Genomic DNA, 21,641 nt, shown 5'->3' with positions numbered 1-21,641 from the left:
ATTGAGTAATTGAACGCTGCGCGCTGGACGTCTGTGTCTGTCTGTTGATATAGCAAACATGTATACAAAGCATATAACCAGTATTATAAATTCCAGCAGAAGCAATACCGTCCCCGAGCAATAGTAGATCCATAAGCATAAATCGCGAAAACGTACCCAGCAGGAGGTATCAAATAGGGACCAGCTGCGCAAAGCAAGTTGACTATCGCCTAGCTCTTGTGGACTCGTCGTCGAACTTTGCGCTTCGGCGGCGAGTTCACAGGAGTAATGGAAGAGGCAACGGGAGTATCGCCATCTCTGTCACCTTTGACCATGCGGCTGATGTCCCCTTTCCTCCTCCAAGGCACAATTGACTGACCATCGTGGACGACGTCCATGACGAGCTGCGTGACCCCAGCGTCGACCCGGTCACGGAATCCGGTGACAGTCCACCGATCTAGGTTCCTCACGTACAGGTATACCTGCATGATGTCGCTAGGGTTATGCAAATTCCATTCGTGGAAAATGCCGCTCGTCCTGCGATTAATGGGGCGCGGTCCTGGATAGGCTGCGCTTTGTATAGTCTAGGAATCCCGGTGTCAGAGAAGTGGGGATCGTCATGGTATACATGCGAGGACAAAGACAAACCGGGTAAGATGCATTCGCTTTAACTGTCCACCAATCGACATGGGCTCTTACTGTCCCCTGTGCCCAGACCAGGCCGAAGATAGGTGTATTTACATGTAGCGCATGCAATTGCCTCACAGCAGAGGTCGTCGCCATCCTGTTCTGGCGATACGCGTCTTCGAGCAAATGATGCACCGGCTTCTTGTCTTCCCAGAATGTGCTTGCGAACTCGAAAGACGGATTCTCCGGCAGCTTCGTGCACGGGGTGCTCTGAAAGCGGAAGGAGGACTCGCCTCCCACACTGCCCGAGCTCGCCATGGAGCCATGTGCCTTGAGGACCTTGTACGCTGAGCGTGCGTCATGCGATAGATGCTGGATCAGGCGTGCCGGGATGAAGAGCGCACAATCCGGGGATGCTGTCTTTGCATTGAGCACCCGCACGGATTGGGTCGTGATCGTTAAATGGGGGAGAGGCTGGGGAAGCGAAATTGCGCATTGGGCACTGCGTAGCAAAGTCAGTGCTCAGCTGAACCAATATTATGGATACTGCCTGCGACGGACCGGTAGTCACTTTGATGCACTGCAGGGCTTCTGATTACGTCGTACCTGGTAAGCGGTCAATCGCAATTGGCACATTGTACGGGGGCCAAGCGTACACATTTGCAACATAGTCAGCTTCGGACCATATCCTGCTCGACTCTCGCATCTTCTTGATACGCGTCCATGCACTGAAGACGTTCTGCAGATCGCTGAGCAATTCCTTGCAGTCTGCCGCCCTCACTCTCGGAGAAAACAACTCCGGGGTTGCTTTACCAATTGCCTGCAAGAATTGGATAAATTCGAGCGGAAGGATGGATTCAATACCTGAATACGCATTCGACTTCTGTAGTAAAGGGGAACACCGATTCACTCGCTACAGAATGACGACAAGCGTGCTGCGAGCGCTTACCTTGTCCAGCCATTCCCGAGGAAGCTGAGCATTGACATCAAAGACATCCTTCACCTCAGCCTTAAAGGCCTTTGGAATGTCGTCAAATGCCACTTCTTCGCAACCTTGGTACGTCGCCCATGTCTCAAAGCTTTTGACATTCCTAGAGATCCTGTGTGGAGTGTTGTTATTGGCACACGCCCGCCTAGGCGTACCGGAGGGAAGCTTACTCCGAAGCAGACTTGCATCGCTGCTTGCGTGTCTTATCAGTGCCTTTCAGGTCTGATTCGCCAGAGTCCCGTCGGGGCATGATGCCACTGCGGCTGTAGCGAGCGTGGTAAGTTGAAGGAGGCGAGATCGGCCATCGCACACACCAAGCAGAAGTCCGCCTCTTTTCAAGTGCGGAAGATGTTACTGTAGACGCAACGAGGGGGAGGGGGAAGGGGAGGCGGGACAAAGAGCAGGAGACGCGCTCGGGGTGTGCATTCAACAATGTCCCAGCGCAGCGAATCACCATCGTCGATCGCAGAGGCATTCCCACGTGACCGCGACACGGACGCAAAGGCGCTGAACAGCCCTATTAGAGACCGCGTAATGGTTACAAGTTGTCTTTCTTCATTCTTTCGCGAGTGATGTATCGACTTGCGGAACTTAAAGCAAAGCAAGGTTGTGTTGCCTTTATCATTTGATGCATTGCAGCATCCGTGCGTTCGACCGTGCGTTGACGCCACACGAAATCAGTTGGCACGGACTCGTAAGACCCGGGAAGTGGAGCAGAGTGAAGGCAAAAGCTGTCTGTTTATTTGAGGCGTTGCAGTATAACGGAGAGCAAGTGCTAAAAGGTGAGAAACCGATATTGGCATGTTTCCTCGGTTCGGTCCTATATACACAATGTGAGCATGCAAGTAGGTGTGAAGAGGGAGGAGGTCCTCACCACGACTGCTATACCATCTTCCCACAAGAATGCCTCCGTATGTATGTGCTCGCCTGGGCGGCTCGTTACCGATACATGCACCTGAGTTACGCGGTACGGCAACGATGTGCTGACAACTTCTCGGAAGTCATTGGGCGTCCTGATGTGCGATGTCTCGTTGACCACATGGGACCCGCGCCCGCCACCACTGTGCGTAGCCGGTTCCTCGGCGAGCTCTAAATCTCGCGGCAGAGTATACGGATTAAAATCGTACACATTGTAGCACAAGTCTCTCCCCGTGCTGGCTTGCTCGATGATGGCTCTCCACCCCAGGATGGAGCCGCAGACGCCATGCAAGTGCTGCGTCGGCGGGAGCATCCTTGTTCGCGTGGGGCCCCACTCTTTCCAGGGCCAGACCCTTCGACCCGAGCCGCCCTGCGTCCGGTGCAAACACGAGCGCAACACAGACACGGGAACGAAGAGGTTGTACATCGACATCGTTTCCATGTGCTGCAGCCCGATACCGCGAACACCCATGACGATTCCGAACAACATGTCTTCAGGTGTGATCCCGAAGGGGGCAGTCGGCACCGTTCGTGGTACTGGGGACAGCCCGTTCTGCAGAGCGACCCACACCTCACAGACGCGGCGACCGTCCGTGATCCTGGGCAATTCTAAAAGGCATTCATATCCATGTGTGAGCGTGTCGACGTTGGATATCCTCCCTCAGTTGCCTGAAATGCGATATATTCCAAGGCTGGCATTACCACGTTGGATAGTGGAGAACAATATGTGTTGATCGTCCAGGAAGGCAAATGAGGTTGGTATGGGTACTCGGCCGTTATGTGCTTGTAAGTCCTACGAGCAGTATGAGCGGAGAGGCACGCGCGTAGTGAAATCATGCATACCCAAAGCAGTGTGCCCGTCTTCCAATTCCAAATGCGGAAGCGCGAGCTTCGCCCGTTAAATTGAGCCTGGATAACTTGCCATAGGATGAAGTCTGACGAGATGCACAAAGAGGATGCAGCCGCCTCGTCGTCAGCGGATGTATCGGCTTCTAGGATGGGTTCAGCTGCCAAGGGGTGAGGTTTGTGCGACAACATCGAAAGCAGGCGTATGCGTCCCAGGTAGGACTCTCTTGGATGCCATTAACAGGAAGCTCGCAACGCACGCCACGGACTACATACTCATCTTCCTCGGTCAGCTCCACAATGGCTAACAAATCCTGGGATGGGTCCCCGTAGGGGACGTAGATCTGGAATCCCAGCTCGGGGCCATTGATGGACCAACAGTCATCATGCACGAGCCTGATGTTGGAAGGTATGCGTATGAAGTGCATGTCATCTGTCGGAGTCCATTGGACGACTGTGTCTCCGAGCACTGCGTGCATGTAAGGGTCGCAGTCGATTATGTAGGTGGATGTGAAGCGCGGGTTGCGCCATGCATTTTGCAGCTCTTTCAACCTGCGTGACTTTTCGGCAATAGGCAGCTTGCATTCGGGCCCATCAATTGCCCCAATGGCAAACAAATCAAGCTTATACTGGATCCACGAGCTTCCTCTTACAACCTGCGCGAGAGCAGAGCATACCTACATCGATTCAGCACGGTGGGAAGCAAGGGAACAGCTAGCCATCTCACCAGCTTGCATATTAAGATGTCACGAACGGGGAGATGTACAAGAATGACCTCAAGCAATTCCACAGGCAGCAGGAACAAGCCCATGGCCACAAAGCGACAGACGGTGTACTATATGGCTTCTAGCTGACACTGTGGCAAGAAGTTCTCGATGCTAAACACAGGAATTGCGCGTGTTCGTTGAAGAGAGCCGTCGCGGTCCGGGTAGAGGATTAGGAAGGCGTCGTGTGGCGAGGATCTCGATCACAGAAGAGACTGCAGTCGCGAGGTAGGCACGTGCAAAATCGATAGAGGGGGCGACTATATGAGCCTTGGACCATACTGAGGTTACTGACCGCATCATCTCTCCTAACTTCCTGTCCGTCTCTATTTCTGATCAACTACAATGGATGAAGAGTACGATGTACATACCATCTCCTTTCTGACGCCGTAATGCGCCTATGGTAACGCTGATCGCCCGCAGGTCATCGTCCTGGGCACCGGTCTGACCGAATGTATCCTCTCCGGATTGCTGTCCGTCGAGGGCAAGAAGGTCCTCCACATGGACAGGAATGACTACTATGGTGGAGATAGTGCAAGTCTTAACTTGACCCAGGTCGGTGCATCGCGATCTATGCACAGGACTTGACACCCATTGGATCGGTCCTCATAGCTCTACCGCAAGTTTAGACCAGATCAGACCCCCGCCGCTGAGCTGGGACGCGACCGTGACTACGCCGTCGACCTCATCCCCAAGTTCATCATTGCCTCAGGAGAGCTCACGCGTATCCTCGTGCACACTGATGTCACCCGGTATCTGGAGTTCAAGCAGATCGCGGGCAGCTTTGTCTACCGCGACGGCAAGATCTCCAAGGTTCCGAGCACGGAGATGGAGGCGGTCAAGAGTCCTCTGATGGGCCTCTTTGAGAAGCGGAGAGCCAAGAAGTTCTTCGAGTTCCTGCAGGGCTGGAAGGACGAGGATCCGGCCACTCACCAGGGTGCGCGCTGTGGCACTCAGATCCCGCATGCGTATGGACTCACATTCACTCCAGGCATCGATCTTGACAAGGATACGATGAAGGTGGTGTACGAGAAGTTCGGTCTCGAGCCTGGCACTCAGGACTTTATCGGCCATGCCATGGCACTGTACCTCGACGACGAGTACGTGTCTATGCGATAATAACAACAGCAGTCTATTTACCCGCCTTGCACCAGCTACAAGACCAAACCCGCGCGGCCGGCCTACGAGCGCATCGTGCTCTACACGTCCTCGATGGCGCGCTACGGCAAGTCGCCGTACATCTACCCGCTCTATGGGCTCGGCGAGCTCCCTCAAGCATTCGCGCGTCTGAGTGCCATCTACGGCGGCACGTACATGTTGGACAAGCCGATCGACGAGATCGTCACGGATGCGAGCGGCAAGTTTGTCGGCGTGCGCAGCGGGAACGAGACCGTGAAGGCCAAGGCTGTCGTCGGCGACCCGAGCTACTTTGGCGCGGGCAAGCCCATTGAAGGCGGCAAACTGCGGGTCGTCGAGGAAGGCAAGGTCATCCGCGCGATCTGCTTCCTGAAGCACCCCATTCCGGGTACGGACGACGCGGACAGCGCGCAAATCATCATCCCTCAGAACCAAGTTGGCAGGCGGAACGGTATGCATCCGGGATAGGTAGCATGACATGTTCGACTGATCTCTGGGCGCACAGATATCTATATTGCGATGGTATCTTCGACACACAACGTCTGCGCGAAGGACGTATATGTCGCCATTGTCAGCACCATCGTCGAGACCGACAGGCCAGAACAGGAGATCCTACCTGGTCTCCAGCTACTGGGCACTATCCACGACAAGTGAGTCTTCAAAGGTGTCTGCCTGATCTGCTTCCTCACATCTCGTCTAGGTTCGTCTCTGTTTCGTCCTTCTACGCACCCACATCCGGTGGTGAATCGGATCAGATCTTTATTACGCGTTCGTACGACGCGACTTCGCACTTCGAGACCGTCGTCGACGACGTCCAGAATGTCTGGAAGCGCATCATCGGCAAGGACCTTGTTCTCAAGAAGCGCGAAGTGGAGCTCGAAGCTTAGACCCCACCCCACACGGTTCCGGACATCATTTTCATACTTCGCCTCTGGTATTGGAGTTCATTCGTGTAGTACCTACCATCATCATAAAGGAAATTTCATGTACTTAGATTCAAACGCTTAAGCAAACAATAGGTCGTCCTGCACGAGGGTCGTGGTGATCAAAAGAATGCACCCATGTCGAATTCTGGTACATTGACCGTCTGTTTTGCCGACTGCATCAAGCTACCCAGGCCAGCTTTTCGTGCAACTAGGTCTCCCTCGTCTTCCTTGAGGGGCTCCTCGGACGTTGCGGCTGTCCCATTCGCAGCAGGAGCGGGCGATACGACCCGTGTCGGAGGTCCAGATGCGGGATCCATGTCAATCATGATCGACGATCTACGACGAAGAGCTGGCTCAAGAGCGAAGCGTGTCGATATCGGGCTTGGTGGCCGCGCGGCTGGTCTGGCATCCGGGATCACTACGGAAGGCCGCTGGAAAGACCACGTCCGTACTAAGTCTAGGGCCAATACGGGGCAACCTGTATTGCATGTCAGCATAGAAAGGAATGAGAACAGGTTGACACCATACCCATTCTGCAGAAGACACGCGCGATTTGAAGAACAAAGTTGAACTCTGTTCTGCCAGAGATCTCGCTTGTTCCCTTCGCGGTCTGCAAGCTACGCAGCTTCAGCTGTGAGAACAGCAGGGCTAGGCTCGGGTCGTCGTAATGAGGTTCACCGATCTCTGTGACAGGTGCATTAAAGCTACTAGCGACATCGCGCAGAGGAGTCTGCGATACCCACAATCAATAGTGGCACCACAGAGACGTTGATAGACCTTACCACTAGAATCCGGACTGCAAGGTCACGCCGGTGCAGTAGCCAGAACGCCCAGCTAGCTAACCAACGATTGCCCTCTTTGAATGCAAGAGGCAGAATAGTGTTATTCAGCATGTCTCGCAAGATGGGACCCTCATCGCCTTCGACCACTCGTGCAAGTGCAACAGCGAGCTGGAAGTCATTGAGATTCTTAATGCACACGTTGACCGCATCCTTCAAGCTGCCCCCGAGTAGGAAGAAGGCCGCGGCATATTCTGGGACAACAATGAGCTCTTATATGGATTTCAGCATATGCTGACACATACCAAACCGGCGTTTGCTCAAGAGTGCGAACGCATTCTTCTGTGCAGCTGTCCGCCACCGCGGTTGAGTGAAGTCATTATTGAGAAACTTGAGCATCTGGGCGTGCTCTTTGTGCCATGCTGCCTGCCGCCAGAGACCATACACGAGCTTGATCTTGCCAAGAGCGAAGTAGAAGAGACTGCAAGCTGTCGGGTCGCGGTTATCACCTGCCATATACTGATTGCGCGCAATGACTTCCATATGCGCCCGCTGGAAAGTATGTTATGGCACCGCATACATCGACAACAAAACCCTAGGCACGTACCATGGATTCGCCAGGATGCATCCATAGGAAAACGCCTAAGGCGCGTGCATCTGGCCAAGTCATCTTGCCGCCACACGCAGCCATGGACGTCGAGAGCAGAAGCTCTTGGCTTTCGCTGTGGAACGCCCAAACGATGTCGCGATATCGAAGGCGTTGTCGCGGCTTAATCGTTCGTGATACGGCACCGCTGCGCGCGGATGCGGGGGTACTTGGAGCAGAGAGCCGTCGGTTGGTGATATAGAACACACGCATCGAAATCAGATATCTAAGACCATTCGCGTCCAGGGCACGCCGCTGCTCTTCGATCTAAAGAAGCCAGGGATGACGCCACACAAGATGAATAGAAGGAAGAAAGTACCTCGAGAGTCGTTTGAATGAGCACCAGCAAGGAAGCGTGTTCGTTCGGTGTCAGATGTGGAAGAGGTTGCTCTTCAAGATGTCCCAGGAGTTGCTCCACGCGGGACCGAGAAAACTGGTCCTCGTCTGTCCTGCCAGATAGTAGTTAGGGATGTACTTGGTAGAATATTTGTTAATCTCACTCTTCCTCCAGGTCTGGCATGCTGAACAGTAGGGAGTATTTTGGCTTTCGTGATGGATGGGCCTGCATTGCTAGCATGAGTTCGGTGTTCCAGTCATATGGCGTTCAATACGTACTGCTCTCGCCGCTTCGTCCTTCTTATAGTACTCGTTGATAGGAATATTCTTCCATTTGTGCAGGCTTCTCCTGTCTTCAACGAGCTTGGCGAGCTCGACGATAACCTTCTTGACCAGTTCCACTTTCTCTGACAATACATAAAGATATAAGTCTATGTGACGGCGGAGATTGAGGCTAGACGTACCCCAGAGCAGACATTGCAGCAGCATCTGCGGGTGATAATCGTCCAGAGGGCCATTATGCCGCGCGACATGCTCAAATAGCGGCTCTTCTGACGAGGAGTCCGCCGTTGTCTGTGACTGACCATACAGAAATAATAAATGACCCGTTCCAATGAGCAACGACCCGCGCGCAAGCCAGATTGAATCGCCTATCGGATGCGGGAACATCCTGTAGGACATGAGACCTCTACCCCGATGATAGTATCTAGAGCTGACCTTCCGACGTCAATTGTCCAACACCGACCCCAGCCAGGGGTCTCATCAAAGTATGTCATCCGTTGTTGACAGAGAAGCTCTACGCGATGCGCGAAGCCTACTGCAAGAATGGACTGCGAGTCCGGCGTTGCGGTCCAGTCGAGATCGTTGACGGGATCAGAGAGGCTGCGGGAAACAACGTTACTAACCTAGCGGCATGATCATTTCCGCACAGTCTCACCTGAGTACCTCACGGTACTCCAAACCCGAGGAGAACTCGGACATCTTCGAGTCCCATATTGTCAGCTCCTCGCCATCCGGCCCGGGAACCACTAACATGTACTTTCTGTTAAGCCATATTCTTCATGACAGTGTGTGGGGGAAATACTCACCCAACACTGACTTCTTTGCCGAGCTGCATACTGCCCGGCTGAAACCCTTCTTTCCGGTCCTCACACGTCCAGTACACCGCCATGTCGCTATCTTATCACTGGCCTTGCTTTTGGTATGTCCATTGGTGCCAAGTGCAGCGCTCTGTGGCAGGCCTTCAAGCACCCAGAACGCCAGTTCGCCATCCGCAGAAATGCTGAGAAGCACATCATGTGCCTCCACACCCGCCCCGCTCGCGTAAGAGCCGCTCCAGGCCATAGGGTCCACAGGCACTATGATCTCTGGCGGCGTAGACAGAGGGAGGGAGCTGTGGGACTGTAAACAAAGCGCAGGCGAGGGCGCCAGGGTTGTAGTGTAGACGTAGATACTATGGTCGGCACCAACCCCGACTAAAGTCGCGGAAGAAGCGGGAGCGGGATATGGGGGAAGAGCGGACGATGAGGGAGACGTGAGCGAAAAGAGGGATACGAGCGGGGGGACGGTCAGCGTGCAGGGCGGCGTCGTGTGTAAGGTCAAGCAGCTGGATGCGGACGAGTACGTCACGAAGGCTCTACCTATAAGCCGACTAAGTCAGACACAAAGTCGCGCACCGCCCATTCTTCAAGGCGCGGCGACCCGGAGAACGCATAACGCACCTCTGTCTAGTACGACAACACGGTCCACCTTCGCGTCTGGGTCATCTGCTGGCCCCCATCCGCCTCTCCGCTCCAGTGTCATCTCCCGTCCACGCCCGCCCGTGAGCACGCGCCAGGTCTGCCCGCTCCCGTCCGCATATAATGCCGTAACGCCCTCTCCCTCCGGCGTTCGAACGAAGCGCAGCAGCTCCCGCCGCCCCGCATTGCGCACATCGGCGGTCAGTGCGGCTGGCGGGTCTGCCCCATGCGCGAGCAGGGTGAGCCCGTCTGCACGTGCGTCGAAAAAGGGTAGGGGCGCGAGTGCATACGACGCGAGCGGCGGGGATGTGATAAGTGTTAGCGTGCTTATGCCGACGGCTGGGCTATGAGCGGGTGAGGATGGAAGCACGTAGAGATGCGCCGGCGGAGGAGACTGGAGGAGGCCTGGAGCGGACTGGAGCAAGGTAAAGTGCCTGAGGAGCGTGGGTGGGCGGCGATCGATATTCTATCACATATTATGAGCACTGAGTTGTATAGCAGGCCGCTAACCAAAGTCGATACAAGCCGAGAAGTACCTACAGCAACAGCCTGCACCACGAGCGAGCCGTCTGCGAGCACGCGCAGGAATAAATCCCAGCCCTCCTCTGCGATCTCGCGTACACGCCTGCTGCGCGCGTCCTCCGCGGCCCCGCTCTCTTTCACCATCTGCAGCACGCCCAGCATTGCGTCGCGGTCAAGCGGGAACACACTGGACGAGCGATCAGTGTCCTGTACTGCCTTGTCCTTTTCCCCACCCCCAGCATACAACGGCACCGCCGATGCGGCATCCAATGCAGCGTGCAACTGCACGCGTTGCGGGGCGTCGAGCACGGGGAGGAACACACGAAGCGTCCCGTCCGCGGTCGTGGTATACAGGATAGGGTCATCGTTGTGGACGTGCGCGGTCGGATGCGAAGAGAGGCGCGGGCGCCGCCAGGAAAGGTCGGTGAGGGGGCGCGGATGCGGGATGGACTGCGTTTGGCGACCTGAGGTGGTGGAGTGCAGATGAACGGCGTGCTTTGAACCGTAATATCATCAGGGGACGTGATAGCGAGGGATAATAGTGCGGCCTACCGCGGAGATAGTTGCAATGTACATGAGGGAAGGGGAGAAGCGTATGCGCGTGGGTGTTTTTGTGCTGTGAATACGGCAGTGAGCAGCAGATGTGCCATGAGTAGAAGATTCGTGCATACGTTCGCGTCCATTTGCGCGACCAAGTGGGGATGTCGTTCTCGAGGATGAGGGTGTACACAGATAGATTAGAACACGTCCCAACAGCAAGGAGACCTGTTGAGTCTGAGATCATGCAGCTCAGTGTAGTATACGTGTGGCATACCTGATTTACAGTCTAGCGCTGTAACCTCCTGGTTATCCGGTATAACAAGTGTCGAGTGTAGCCTCCATGCATCCTGCGGCTGGTTCGAGGTCGAACCCGAGGCAGACAGGACCCAAGCGGCAATGCGGTAGCCCATGGAAGCCACGGCCTAGCGGGGTACTTCTGAGTCAGCATCCTTGCACACATGCTGCTGCGTTCCGGGAGGCCAGGGAGAAGAACGCACAAGCTTCATGCCAGGATCTATAGCGAGACATCGAACAGAGTCGTTGGAGAGTCGTGCGCCGGGGAAGGCCTCCCAGAAAGCGAGGGCGCGGAGGAATGCAAATGTGCGGGAATTAAGCACGACTATGCAGTCCACAGAGGGGTAGAGCTAGAGACCGATGACATGAGGTGGGTATATGCGGACATGGATCGTGGGGATGCTCACGAGCAGCGTCTCGCGGGGGAGGACGAGAAACTGAAGGCCAGTCTTCGGGCAGCCTGTGTAGGCATGGAGAAGCTCAAGCATCTGTGTTTCAATGTCCCTGATGATGGCGCGGAGAACGGTCTAAATCTATGGACGAGCACGAGCCATGGGCACTGTGAACGGCGACGAGCGAGGAAGGACGGACGTAAATGGGCGTCTGTGTGCAAGACAGACGCCCGTGCACGTGTTTCGGGGACGGGGACGTCATGCAGCGGGAAGCAGTCGCGCCCGCGCAGTCCTTTCTGGCCAAATACTCTGCGTTCGCTCTTCCTCTCACTCTGGCTGCCTATTTCTCTTTCTCTTTCTCTCCGCTCCAGCCCTGCGCGCAATGCGAATGTGGCCCCCTGGCCCCCTGACCCTCCTCCTCGCCTTCCTTCCGCTCGTAGCGCCCGCTCAGCTGCCGCTGCAGCCACCCGTACATCCCGAGTCCACCACCCTCCTTGACGCCCTTTCCGCAGACCCCGACTATGTATCCTTAATCAAGCTCCTCCAACTCGCAAAGCTTATTCCGACCCTCAATAGACTCAATGGATCGACGCTCTTCGCACCTACAAACGACGCCATCTCGAAGCACGCGGGCTGGCAGGATGCGCTGACCTCCGATGATCTCCGCGACAATATCCAGGAGGAGCTGCGCCAGCAGCTCTTCTACCATATCCTCAACTATACACTCACACCCCTCCCCACCGAGCAGACACCCCAGGAACATGAGACCCTCCTCTATCCCCGTACCATTACAGAGCCTCCCACGCGCGAGCCTCCTCCCGGCCCACCATGGATGCCTGTGCCTGGGGGTTCCCTCGGAGGAGAGCCGCAGCGACTCCGTGCCTCGTTCCGGGACGACAGTATCTGGGTTGGCGCGGACGCCTTTGGTAAGCAGGGTGCCCAGGTCGTGAAGGACAAGGTAGACACGGTGAATGGGGTTCTGCTGGGGATTGACCAGATGCTCAGCATGCCTCCATCTATTGGTGAGTGACCGCATGTAGTCTGGCTTTCGGCGACTAACCATGTTTTAGCCACGGTCGTTTCTCAACATCCGTCCTTGTCGTATTTCGCCAACGTGCTCACTCCGGAGATCTCTGATCTGCTCAACACGTCGTCCGCCCTGACTGTCTTCCTACCAGTCGACTCGGCATGGGAGGCACTGCCGTACTATGAGCGCCTGTACTTGCAGAGCAAATTCGCTACGGACGACCTCACGCGTATCGTGCGCATGCATGCCGTCGCGAACAAGCATGTCAAGTACGCGGATTCCTTTGGTGATTCTTTGAATTGTGCGTCAATCAACTCGTGTTGCGGCTCTTGCTGATTGCGTGCAGTGACAACCATTGATGGCTCAGAGCTGCAGATCGTAAAGGAAGACGCAAAGGTGACAGTGTCATCTGCTCGCCTCGTAGAGCCCGACATCTACGCGTCAAATGGTGTTGTCCACGCTGTCTCCTCTCTCCTCATCCCTCCTGGCGCTCTACGTTTGACACCGGAGAAGTATCTTCTCACCCTCAACTGTACATCGTTCGTGGAGCTGCTGCATTCTGTAGAGCTCACATCTCTCGTGAACGACACGGAGGCCGAGTACACAATCCTCGCTCCGCGAGACGATGTGATCAGCTTGTTCGGTGACGGAGGTGAGATGCCAAAGAAAGGGACGGAAGAGTTGCGGAGGACCCTCAAGTATCACTTCATTCCCGGCAAGTGGACGCCAGCGAAGCTGAAGGAAAGGATGTTACTAGAGACAGCGCTGGAAGAGCCTGGACTAAATGGTGGAAGGCAGGTGCTTAGCGTAGAGGTCAGCGAGGAGAAAGCCAAGAAAGGTGACGATGGGAAAGGACGGTCTGTCAGGTTTGGCGGAGCCGGTACCATTGGCGATCATGGTGCGTTCATTTCCGTAATTCATTATAACTCGGCGTTCGTTCAATTTGACTGATCGGTAATGTCAGTCGAAATTAACAACACGTTGATTTACTTCGTCTCGCGGCCGCTCTCACCGCCCGCAGATGCACTGCAGACTGCATTGCCGTCCCTTGAGCTCTCCTCATTCCTCGCAGCCGTGTTTTCGACGAATCTCGCTGACACGCTACGCACGTTCCCGCGCACGACGCTCCTCATCCCGCCGAACAGTGCTTTCAAGCGCCTCGGCATGCTCGTCTCCGCTCACCTCCTCGCCGCGTCTTCCAAGGCAGACCTTGAGCGTGTCATTCAGCATCACGCACTAGCAGATGTCGAATACGCCGCGGCGCTCGTAAACGGGTCCCAGCGCACCTTTAGCACGCTCGAAGGCTCGGACGTGCACGTTGACCGGCGCGCGAACGGGAGCGTGATCCTCAGCGCGAGCGGCGGCTGGGCAGGCATGCAAGCGCAGCTGGAACCGCGCGACCTGCTTACACAGACGGGTGTTATCCACGAAGTGTCGGACATCATGATCCCACGCAGCGTGCAGCTCACCGTGGGCAAGCTCGTGCGTGCGGCCAAGGGCATGACGATGGCCACAATGATGACGAAGGCAGGACTTGACTGGATCCTCAACGGCACTGCGCCGCCGGACGGCTCACCTTGGGCGAGAGAGGGCTTTGGCGGCTCGGGATGGACACTGCTATGCCCAACCGACGATGCGTTCAAGCAGGTAAACCTGACCAAGCTGTACGCCGACCCAGAGGAACTGCGCGAGATCGTCAGCCAGCATCTCATTCCACCCTCCTCATCTCCCATCCGGGAGCCGCTCACAGACGTGATCGATGTGCTGAACAACAACCGGCCCATCGCGATGGACGACAGCGCAACATACACGACGTTACACACTACGGATTCTGAGTCTATCTACGCGGACGTCGTGTTCCGCATACTGGACGGGCAGGAGGGCACGGTCGTCGGCGTACGCGGTGCGCGCGGGAAGGACGGGCAGCACGATTGGGCACGTGTGCTCTCGTGGGGCCGGTCCACGACGGGCGGGGGCACCGGTGGTGTTGTGCAGATTGACCGGCTGCTCATGCCGCACCGTCCACCATGGTATATTGCGGTCGGGGCACCAATCGCGGTTGGCGTTGTTGGGGTGATTGCAATCGGAGCGTTCTTCTGGTTTGTGCGGCTTATTTGGCGGCGCGACACTACGGAGGCGACGTATGAACCCATCGGAGGATTCGTGCAGGACGATTCTGAGGAGTCATGACGAGCGCGTCGATGGCGCTGCTCATGCTGCTGTCTCACTATGGGTATGTCCTTGGTTGGTTAGACAGTGCTGGCGGATAGTGAATTGGCGGATAATGTGTATTATGATGTATTTTCTATAGTGACTATGTTATAGACGGATGGGTTGGGCTCTGCATACCCGAAAGTGGGGACGCAATAATCAGCGACGACGCCAGGCCCGGGTCGTTTCCCCGCCGGGTTCCCCGCATTTGAGGGGCGGGAGAACAAAAATCACGAGCCTAAACACGATCACGGACAGGCTCGGCGCGATCGCACGCTCTTTATAGTCGTCCTAATGCAGGCCGCCAGGGATCTTCGCGCTCCCTTCACCAGCCCTTCCGACGGAATCCCTTGTCTCTCCGCAGAGCGCAACCTCTGCCATCGACCACCATGGTGAGTCTATGTCGCCCTGGGGGATGTGCAGCCAGGTCTGACGACCAGTGATGGACAGACCGAGCCTTCGCCAGCTGAAGAGGCCAATGTGAGCACGTCCGGTGCGCCAACGTCCACGACGGAGTCGCTCAAGTCTTTCCTTGCGGGAGGGTTCGGAGGCGTTGCGGCGGTAGTAGTAGGTATGTGGTTGTTCTAATGCCTATTGCGCACGCGCCCTGTCCTAATGGCGAATCGGCAGGGCATCCGTTTGACCTCACCAAGACGCGACTACAGACCGCTGCACCTGGAACCTACACTGGCGCGATTGATGTTGTGAAGAAGACCATTGCGCGAGATGGGGCTACAGGGTAAGCTTTGCATGTGCACACATGATTTTACTCCTATAATGACTCGTGTGCTACAGACTTTACCGCGGTGTAGTCCCGCCACTATTAGGCGTCACACCAATATTTGCCATGTCGTTCTGGGTAACAATAAGCGCATTCTTGTGCAAGTTACTCTGTTGACCGCTATTCAGGCATATGATATGTCCAAAGCGCTGATCCTGGCTGCAACGCCGAATCGCACGACTAAGGAACTATCCATCGCTGAGCTTGCGACAGCAGGCTTCCTATCTGCAGTACCCACTACACTGGTCACTGCACCCGTAGAGCGCGCAAAGGTCCTACTGCAGGTGCGAATCATACTTCACCACACTCAGCTTTCGTTCATGTTACCCTAGGTTCAAGGCCAAGGGCAGGGTGGTCGGCAGTATACCGGGGTATTCGACGTTGTCAAGCACTTATACAAGGAGGGTGGTCTTCGGAGCGTGTTCCGCGGTTCTGTAGCCACGGTTGCCCGAGACGGGCCCGGCAGTGCCGCGTACGTACGATCACTATTAGATATCCTCGATGTCTCGCTTGACAAATCATCCCTTCTTACTCAGATACTTCGCCGCCTACGAGCTGACGAAGAAGATGCTAACGCCAGCAGGGGCATCTCCATCAGAGCTGAATTTGGGAGCGATCGTCGTGGCAGGCGGCACGGCGGGCATTGCGATGTGGTCTATCGCTATTCCACCTGACGTGCTCAAGTCGAGAATCCAGTCTGCCCCCACAGGGACGTACTCCGGCTTCATGGACTGTGCGCGGAAGACAATAGCAGCAGACGGCGTTCGCGCGCTTTGGAAGGGCTTGGGTCCTGCTATGGCAAGAGTATGTTCCGTGCCATTACTCCCGTGGAAATACCACCCTAACATCTATATTACAGGCATTTCCTGCGAACGCCGCAACCTTCGTGAGTTATAAACTATTTATTGGACTGACATCTGTCTGACGTACAAACCAGCTGGGCGTGGAGGCATCAAGGAAACTTATGGACACATATTTCTAATATCTACGAGAAACTATCACTTGTATATCAGAGGGCCACTTTGCAACACGAGCCATTGCATTCAGCCACTTTGAGCAATGCACTGTTTGACCAGACTGACCGCCGAGCGTAATGGTGATTTGTCCTGAGTTCGGTTTCGGGTATCAATGATGTCGTCCCAGATCGATTCCCACGTTCGTCCTCGAAATTGAAGCGATCTTATGCTGTAGTCTACCATTTCCCCATCCTCCTCTGACATCTCAGGAAACATAATCTATGACCGCGTAACTTACTCGGCGTTGAGCGCACTACATTGAAAAAATCTGGGCAGAACAGATGAGTCCCAAGACGAATGACGTTGCGAAGACTCTCCGCAACTTCTCGGCATCCGAGTGCGTGCGGTCGCGTACCGAGAAGTCGTGTTGTTGTGAAGAGGAATCGCCCATGAACGTTTGAATTATTACCACAGAATCGCTCAAGACCCGCGGAAGTTTGACATTTGGGTGACCCACCATAGGTGTCAGACAGTGGGATATTCCGACATTCCAAAAGCGTACAAGGCAGACGTCAAGCAGGTGTTCAAGTTTGAGCGGCGGCTACCCATGTCCCTCCTCACCGATGTATGTGCAGACAACTGACTGCGGTCTGGACAATTAGTGAATACGATTCATGACATTCGCAGCCGGACCTCTGGACGAATGCGACCGAAGTCAAGGAGTTTCTGCAGCGGGCACATAATAAGGCGCCGCACTTGTTCTCAAGTAGCTTGGAACTCGATGCTGAACACATGGACAGGCTGCTTGGCGAGATGCGGTTCGTACATGCAGCTTGGAAGGCCTTGCGATCGCGTTCCAAGACAGGAGACCCGCCATGGTCCGAGAAGGACTTTGCCGTGAACGTGTATGTGTGTATTTCTCCACGTGGGTGCACATGTATGTTCTGACCGACTCCGATTGCGACCAGCTACGATCGCATCCGATTCAGGCGCAATGGTCGCGGGAGTGTGTATCGGTATGTTATCGCCCACAGATCACATGAAACCCGTGTGCCCTGCGCTGACGATCCCCAAGGGCAGGCTGTCATATTGCTTTACCGCAGCCAATCAAGCAATTTCCCCCAGAAAGCGTCCGCTACCTGGCTGCCTCTTCGGTAGAACCTGACTGGACACTCTTTGTTCCCAGGTCTATTCTAGAGGAACTGTCGCAAGCCGCGGACTCCCCTTATAAAGTATTGGAACGGACGTTGCATGATACCATCTCATTCGCCTCTCGGACAACACCCTTAACGACATTACCAGACCCACCCGGCTTTGTCTTTGCCGGAGCCTTCTTTGAAGACAAGAAGGACAAACAAGCATTCGGATGGCAAGACGCGTATCGCCAAAACCGTATGGCGACGACGTCTGCACTTCGACAAATGCAAGCATTAAATGTGAAGTCACCCATTTTTGGCATTCTGTGGACTGCAGGCGAGGTTAGGGCTCACGCCGATTGGTGGATTCTGACCGCCGACAAACAATATGTGCGCTCACTTGTAGCATAGTACTACATCCTCGGCATGCTAATGAGTCACCTTAGAGCTTCTACTCCTGTCTCTATCCCGGCCCCAAGGGAAAGACTCGACGAGACTTCAGATGGAAGCTGAAGATGCCCGAAGATATTTTGCAAGTCTACCTCTTGGTTGAAAACCTTGAGCACTGGACGTCAGAACAATTTCAAGAGTGTATAAATCGCGACATCCACTCTTTGCGAGAGGATGTCGTCGACCGAGGAAGAACAATTATACCCTGGAAGCGGGCTGGAAACTTGAATGAACATCCCCTGCTCAGTGGAACAAAGAGGGGGGCTTCTCCTGACGCTCGCAGGAGCCCGAAAAGACGCAAGAAATCAGAATAGTGGGCTGAAGGTTGCGATTTAAATTGCAGCTGCGACAGCATGTCGTGGGGTCGCCGGTTTAGACCGGGTGTTTCATGCAACAGGGCCTGCGTAACAGACCATTCAGAAAGACTGACCGGATTGTACTGATCAACCAGACTTAACCACATCAATGTATCGAACCTTGCTATATACAGATACCATAACACCGACAGAATATCGATTTCTTTTTTGTATCGTCAACGCATGCGCACGCGGTGACAGTTCTTGCTCTTGTCGAATGATACCATAAGATGCCGATTTCGAAGGTCTGTCTTCATACCATTGCAGGCGTTGCACTTTAGTTTCACCTGGTGCCTTGTAGCCAACGAACGCACTATCTGTCCGTCAATTTCCACGGAACCTATTGGATCAGCAGGTCCTGAGTCCGTGCCGCAATGCAAATGTATTGCCCTTTTCTTGACCTGTGCATCCCACACAGATATAGTTTCCAGGTCTAGTACGGACATCAAGAATGTCTCGACCCACATTAACCTCTCAGACCTACGTTTCTTTGATCCCCCGTGGCACTTCCCAGACTTGTCTTCCGTCAGTCCATAGTCTAAGAAGGACGCTAGTGGCTGTGCACTTCGTTCGACGGCACAGCCTTGTGTGTAGACAAGATGTGTCGTCACTGAACGAATGCCCCTCGCAATCTCTCTGCCTCTGAGGATGTGCCGTCATGGAGTTTTCATGGAATACTACCGAGTCCTTATATCATGCTGTAGAATTGCAAGAGATCACAGAAGGTATAATGTTCCACCAAAGATACGATGAGCAAGCTATTCTGACATTATCGAGATGTTCAAAGCAGACTTGGAGGAATTCGCCGAAATGAGGGCGGTCATCCCTTGGACAGCTTGGTGCGACCCAAATACTTTAATGCCACGGATATCGTGATTCCGTGATCCTGACAACGCCGTTCAACGACACTACTCTGCGATTGCATGTATGCAGAGACTGTTGTGAGTCGGGTATCGTACTCCGGCTCTCATATCGTTTGTAAAACATTCAATTTTAGACCTGTACAAAGGGGATTTGCAGGTGGCACGAAGCGAGCCACAGAAAACTAGTACAACAGCAAAACACAGCACTCGTTCTGGGATTTATATAGTAATACAAGACGGTTCAGAGGGAACAACATACATGCATTCAGAGAGATTGAGTCACGGCCGTCAAGCCAGCAAGGACTACATGTTGTATGACCAAGGGGTCTAGTTAAAAGGTTCCGAGCCGTTGATGTTTTGCATCGGGCTCACTGATGTCCAGGTAAAGGAGCTCCGCGCCCTCGCGAGACCGTTTCAGTGAGTTTTGTATGACTCCCGAGGAAAGCGGCTTTTGCTCCGTTGCGGCAGAAACTGGTTTCTTAGTTGTACTGACACGTTCATCAGTATACTTTGCCGTTTTCTGTCTGTACTTCTTGGCCAGATTGTGAATCTCTACAACGAGCAAATCGATCAGGCCGTGTATCAGTAAAAATGACATGTCGAACGCAATACGCACTTTTCTTCCGCCCTTCATAGAACGCAGCGTATGCCTCGAAAGATCTCCGGTCGCCGTACTGAATAGATTGTGAGCGTGCATCGATCACTTTGAGACGAGACTCACCTTCGCCCGAAAGTCGCCAAATCGCTGACTCCGCGTCAAAGACAACCAGTTAGGTGTGCGGGCAATATGCTTCGCGAAGAGACGCAGCTCAACGTCAGTATATAAGTCACCGGTCGTGCCCAGCTTCTGAGCATCCTCGTCGGTGGGAGGATCCGACTCATTGTCTGATTCCTGGCCATCTTCCGATTCGTCGTCGGAGCTCTCGTCCGCACGGTTTGCCCTTGCCTTTCTCTTGTCATTGTTGGTAATAGACAAAGATGACGACGCTGGGGCCGTCTTGCGGATGGTATCGACCACACTTTTGTGACGGCTCCAGTACCTCGACCAGCCGTCGGCGTCGTGGTGGCGAGTCTAGGAAGGGGCCCCGTCAGTTGCCACTCTGCAAAATCGGATGCGACCCTTACCTTACTCGCCATCTTCCTACATACATCATCACGGCTTGCCCGTGGGCTGTTCTGAAACTCCCACTGGAGCGTCTTGAGGAAGAACGTATGATCTTCTTCAGTAAAGCGGATACCTCTAGCATGATGTTGCACGCGAGTTGGAGGCGTCGGCGAGCGAAGCTGCCGTGCTGGAAGCTGGATCTCATCATCGTCCGACTCCTCCCCGTCTGAGTCCAGTATGTGCACGACGGATGGAGACCGCGCTCGTCTGTCTCTGGCACTCGTTTGTGCATGCACTCTGTCGCGTTCTCCGGCCGCTCCGTTCTTGCGCGTATGGTATCTGCCTTGGCTGGACGAAGTGTCGCGAAAAGAGAGGTTCGATTGGAGGGCATGCGCACGGGCACTGTGGAACCCATGCGGCTTGGAAGATGACGAAGATACAGGCGTCACTATGCCAGAAGGCATGCTCACTGGTCTAGAGCTGGATGGTTGGTTGACCTGAGTCGTGTGAGATCTCGGGATAGAAGGGCTGCTTGTCTTCGGTCGAGGGGCATTACGTAGACTATCCACAAATCCATTGATGCGCCTGACATGATCTAGGTAGTAGTCTTTCCAGGACGCTGAGGTGTGATTGTTCACCTATTACAAGTTCAGGCATATCTGGAAGGACACAACATTAATGACTTACACCGTGAAGAGATTCGATGGCTTGGCGGTATGTCTGCCCTGTACCCTCACTGACAAACAACGCCCGAACGAGATGCATCTCGTCATCTGTGGAGGAACCTACAGGTGGACCCGGAGGTTTTGGCGCATTGTTGACGAATACTGGCGCGTTAATGTGGTTAGGGGTATTTTGGGGGAGTATAGAAACGTTGTTTGCTTGAGCAGTTGAGCCACCCACCAACGCCGCGAGGATATTACTCGCGAGTGCGTTGGAGGCAGCATCATTCACGTTGGGTGCAGCTGCAGCATTGATGCCGGAGCTTGGGATAGAAGAGCGACTCGAAGGCATTGCAGGTGCGCTCGCGGCGTCATTGGGGACCAACCAAGGAGACCTCGCGAGTTGAAGGAGGTTGTTCAAGAGGGTGATGTTATCTCGCCCCTCGAAAGGTGACGGCGGGTCGCTGGGATTCGGATTCATGATGGAAGGTGGAGGGAAAGAGGGGCGGACTGCCGCAATCACAGCCCGATGAGCCCTTTAAGTGGTCGAGGGACGCGCCTTGTTCCAGAACAAGGAAGCGTGATCGTGTCAATCACGTGATAAGCGCCCCATACACCAAGATCAAGATCTTGACTCGATCGTCAGCTTCAATCTCAAGCT

General features: G+C 54.6%; 7 protein-coding genes across 7 annotated transcripts; 2 read left to right on the top strand and 5 right to left on the bottom strand.

Annotated features, from left to right (window-relative positions):
- Nucleotides 1–31: 31 nt before the first annotated feature.
- POSPLADRAFT_1038012 (hypothetical protein) lies at nucleotides 32–629 on the bottom strand. Its single transcript, XM_024477310.1, has one exon. The coding sequence runs from the start codon at nucleotides 465–467 to the stop codon at nucleotides 210–212; it is 258 nt and encodes an 85-aa protein (XP_024344270.1). The 5' UTR covers nucleotides 468–629; the 3' UTR covers nucleotides 32–209.
- A 17-nt stretch (nucleotides 630–646) lies between these two features.
- POSPLADRAFT_1042689 (hypothetical protein) lies at nucleotides 647–1,844 on the bottom strand (the record flags this gene model as incomplete). Its single annotated transcript, XM_024478150.1, has 5 exons — nucleotides 647–763; nucleotides 802–1,108; nucleotides 1,263–1,426; nucleotides 1,556–1,697; nucleotides 1,765–1,844. The coding sequence occupies 5 exons, from the start codon at nucleotides 1,842–1,844 to the stop codon at nucleotides 647–649; spliced, it is 810 nt and encodes a 269-aa protein (XP_024344269.1).
- Nucleotides 1,845–2,266: 422 nt separating this feature from the next.
- Nucleotides 2,267–4,169, bottom strand: POSPLADRAFT_1072373 (hypothetical protein; the record flags this gene model as incomplete). Its single annotated transcript, XM_024482512.1, has 6 exons — nucleotides 2,267–2,414; nucleotides 2,469–3,121; nucleotides 3,215–3,305; nucleotides 3,356–3,584; nucleotides 3,635–4,035; nucleotides 4,086–4,169. The coding sequence occupies 6 exons, from the start codon at nucleotides 4,167–4,169 to the stop codon at nucleotides 2,370–2,372; spliced, it is 1,503 nt and encodes a 500-aa protein (XP_024344268.1). The 3' UTR covers nucleotides 2,267–2,369.
- Nucleotides 4,170–4,467: 298 nt separating this feature from the next.
- Nucleotides 4,468–6,146, top strand: POSPLADRAFT_1127472 (hypothetical protein; the record flags this gene model as incomplete). Its single annotated transcript, XM_024483631.1, has 7 exons — nucleotides 4,468–4,485; nucleotides 4,546–4,677; nucleotides 4,735–5,059; nucleotides 5,114–5,222; nucleotides 5,277–5,710; nucleotides 5,765–5,909; nucleotides 5,960–6,146. The coding sequence occupies 7 exons, from the start codon at nucleotides 4,468–4,470 to the stop codon at nucleotides 6,144–6,146; spliced, it is 1,350 nt and encodes a 449-aa protein (XP_024344267.1).
- A 139-nt stretch (nucleotides 6,147–6,285) lies between these two features.
- On the bottom strand, nucleotides 6,286–11,595 carry POSPLADRAFT_1064103 (hypothetical protein; the record flags this gene model as incomplete). The annotated part of the gene is made up of 20 exons (XM_024481762.1): nucleotides 6,286–6,663; nucleotides 6,714–6,915; nucleotides 6,968–7,218; nucleotides 7,270–7,516; nucleotides 7,572–7,877; nucleotides 7,930–8,059; nucleotides 8,111–8,154; nucleotides 8,226–8,353; nucleotides 8,411–8,616; nucleotides 8,664–8,828; nucleotides 8,884–8,974; nucleotides 9,035–9,586; nucleotides 9,668–10,151; nucleotides 10,226–10,702; nucleotides 10,760–10,823; nucleotides 10,879–10,972; nucleotides 11,022–11,169; nucleotides 11,245–11,391; nucleotides 11,449–11,520; nucleotides 11,587–11,595. The coding sequence occupies 20 exons, from the start codon at nucleotides 11,593–11,595 to the stop codon at nucleotides 6,305–6,307; spliced, it is 4,176 nt and encodes a 1,391-aa protein (XP_024344266.1). The 3' UTR covers nucleotides 6,286–6,304.
- Nucleotides 11,596–13,417: 1,822 nt separating this feature from the next.
- On the top strand, nucleotides 13,418–17,566 carry POSPLADRAFT_1176305 (hypothetical protein; the record flags this gene model as incomplete). Its single annotated transcript, XM_024488413.1, has 15 exons — nucleotides 13,418–14,559; nucleotides 14,630–14,697; nucleotides 14,786–14,815; nucleotides 15,069–15,242; nucleotides 15,302–15,410; nucleotides 15,467–15,530; nucleotides 15,581–15,736; nucleotides 15,785–15,924; nucleotides 15,989–16,256; nucleotides 16,312–16,338; nucleotides 16,750–16,805; nucleotides 16,883–17,033; nucleotides 17,096–17,317; nucleotides 17,377–17,424; nucleotides 17,534–17,566. The coding sequence occupies 15 exons, from the start codon at nucleotides 13,418–13,420 to the stop codon at nucleotides 17,564–17,566; spliced, it is 2,688 nt and encodes an 895-aa protein (XP_024344265.1).
- A 1,978-nt stretch (nucleotides 17,567–19,544) lies between these two features.
- On the bottom strand, nucleotides 19,545–21,461 carry POSPLADRAFT_1129721 (hypothetical protein; the record flags this gene model as incomplete). Its single annotated transcript, XM_024483874.1, has 5 exons — nucleotides 19,545–19,765; nucleotides 19,830–19,863; nucleotides 19,935–20,285; nucleotides 20,339–20,956; nucleotides 21,006–21,461. The coding sequence occupies 5 exons, from the start codon at nucleotides 21,459–21,461 to the stop codon at nucleotides 19,545–19,547; spliced, it is 1,680 nt and encodes a 559-aa protein (XP_024344264.1).
- Between the last annotated feature and the right edge of the window lie 180 nt (nucleotides 21,462–21,641).

The sequence above is a fragment of the Postia placenta genome (assembly GCF_002117355.1).
Source record: "Postia placenta MAD-698-R-SB12 unplaced genomic scaffold POSPLAscaffold_1, whole genome shotgun sequence".
Classification (NCBI taxonomy): Eukaryota; Fungi; Basidiomycota; class Agaricomycetes; order Polyporales; family Adustoporiaceae; genus Rhodonia; species Rhodonia placenta.
This window is presented reverse-complemented; position numbering and strand designations above follow the sequence as displayed.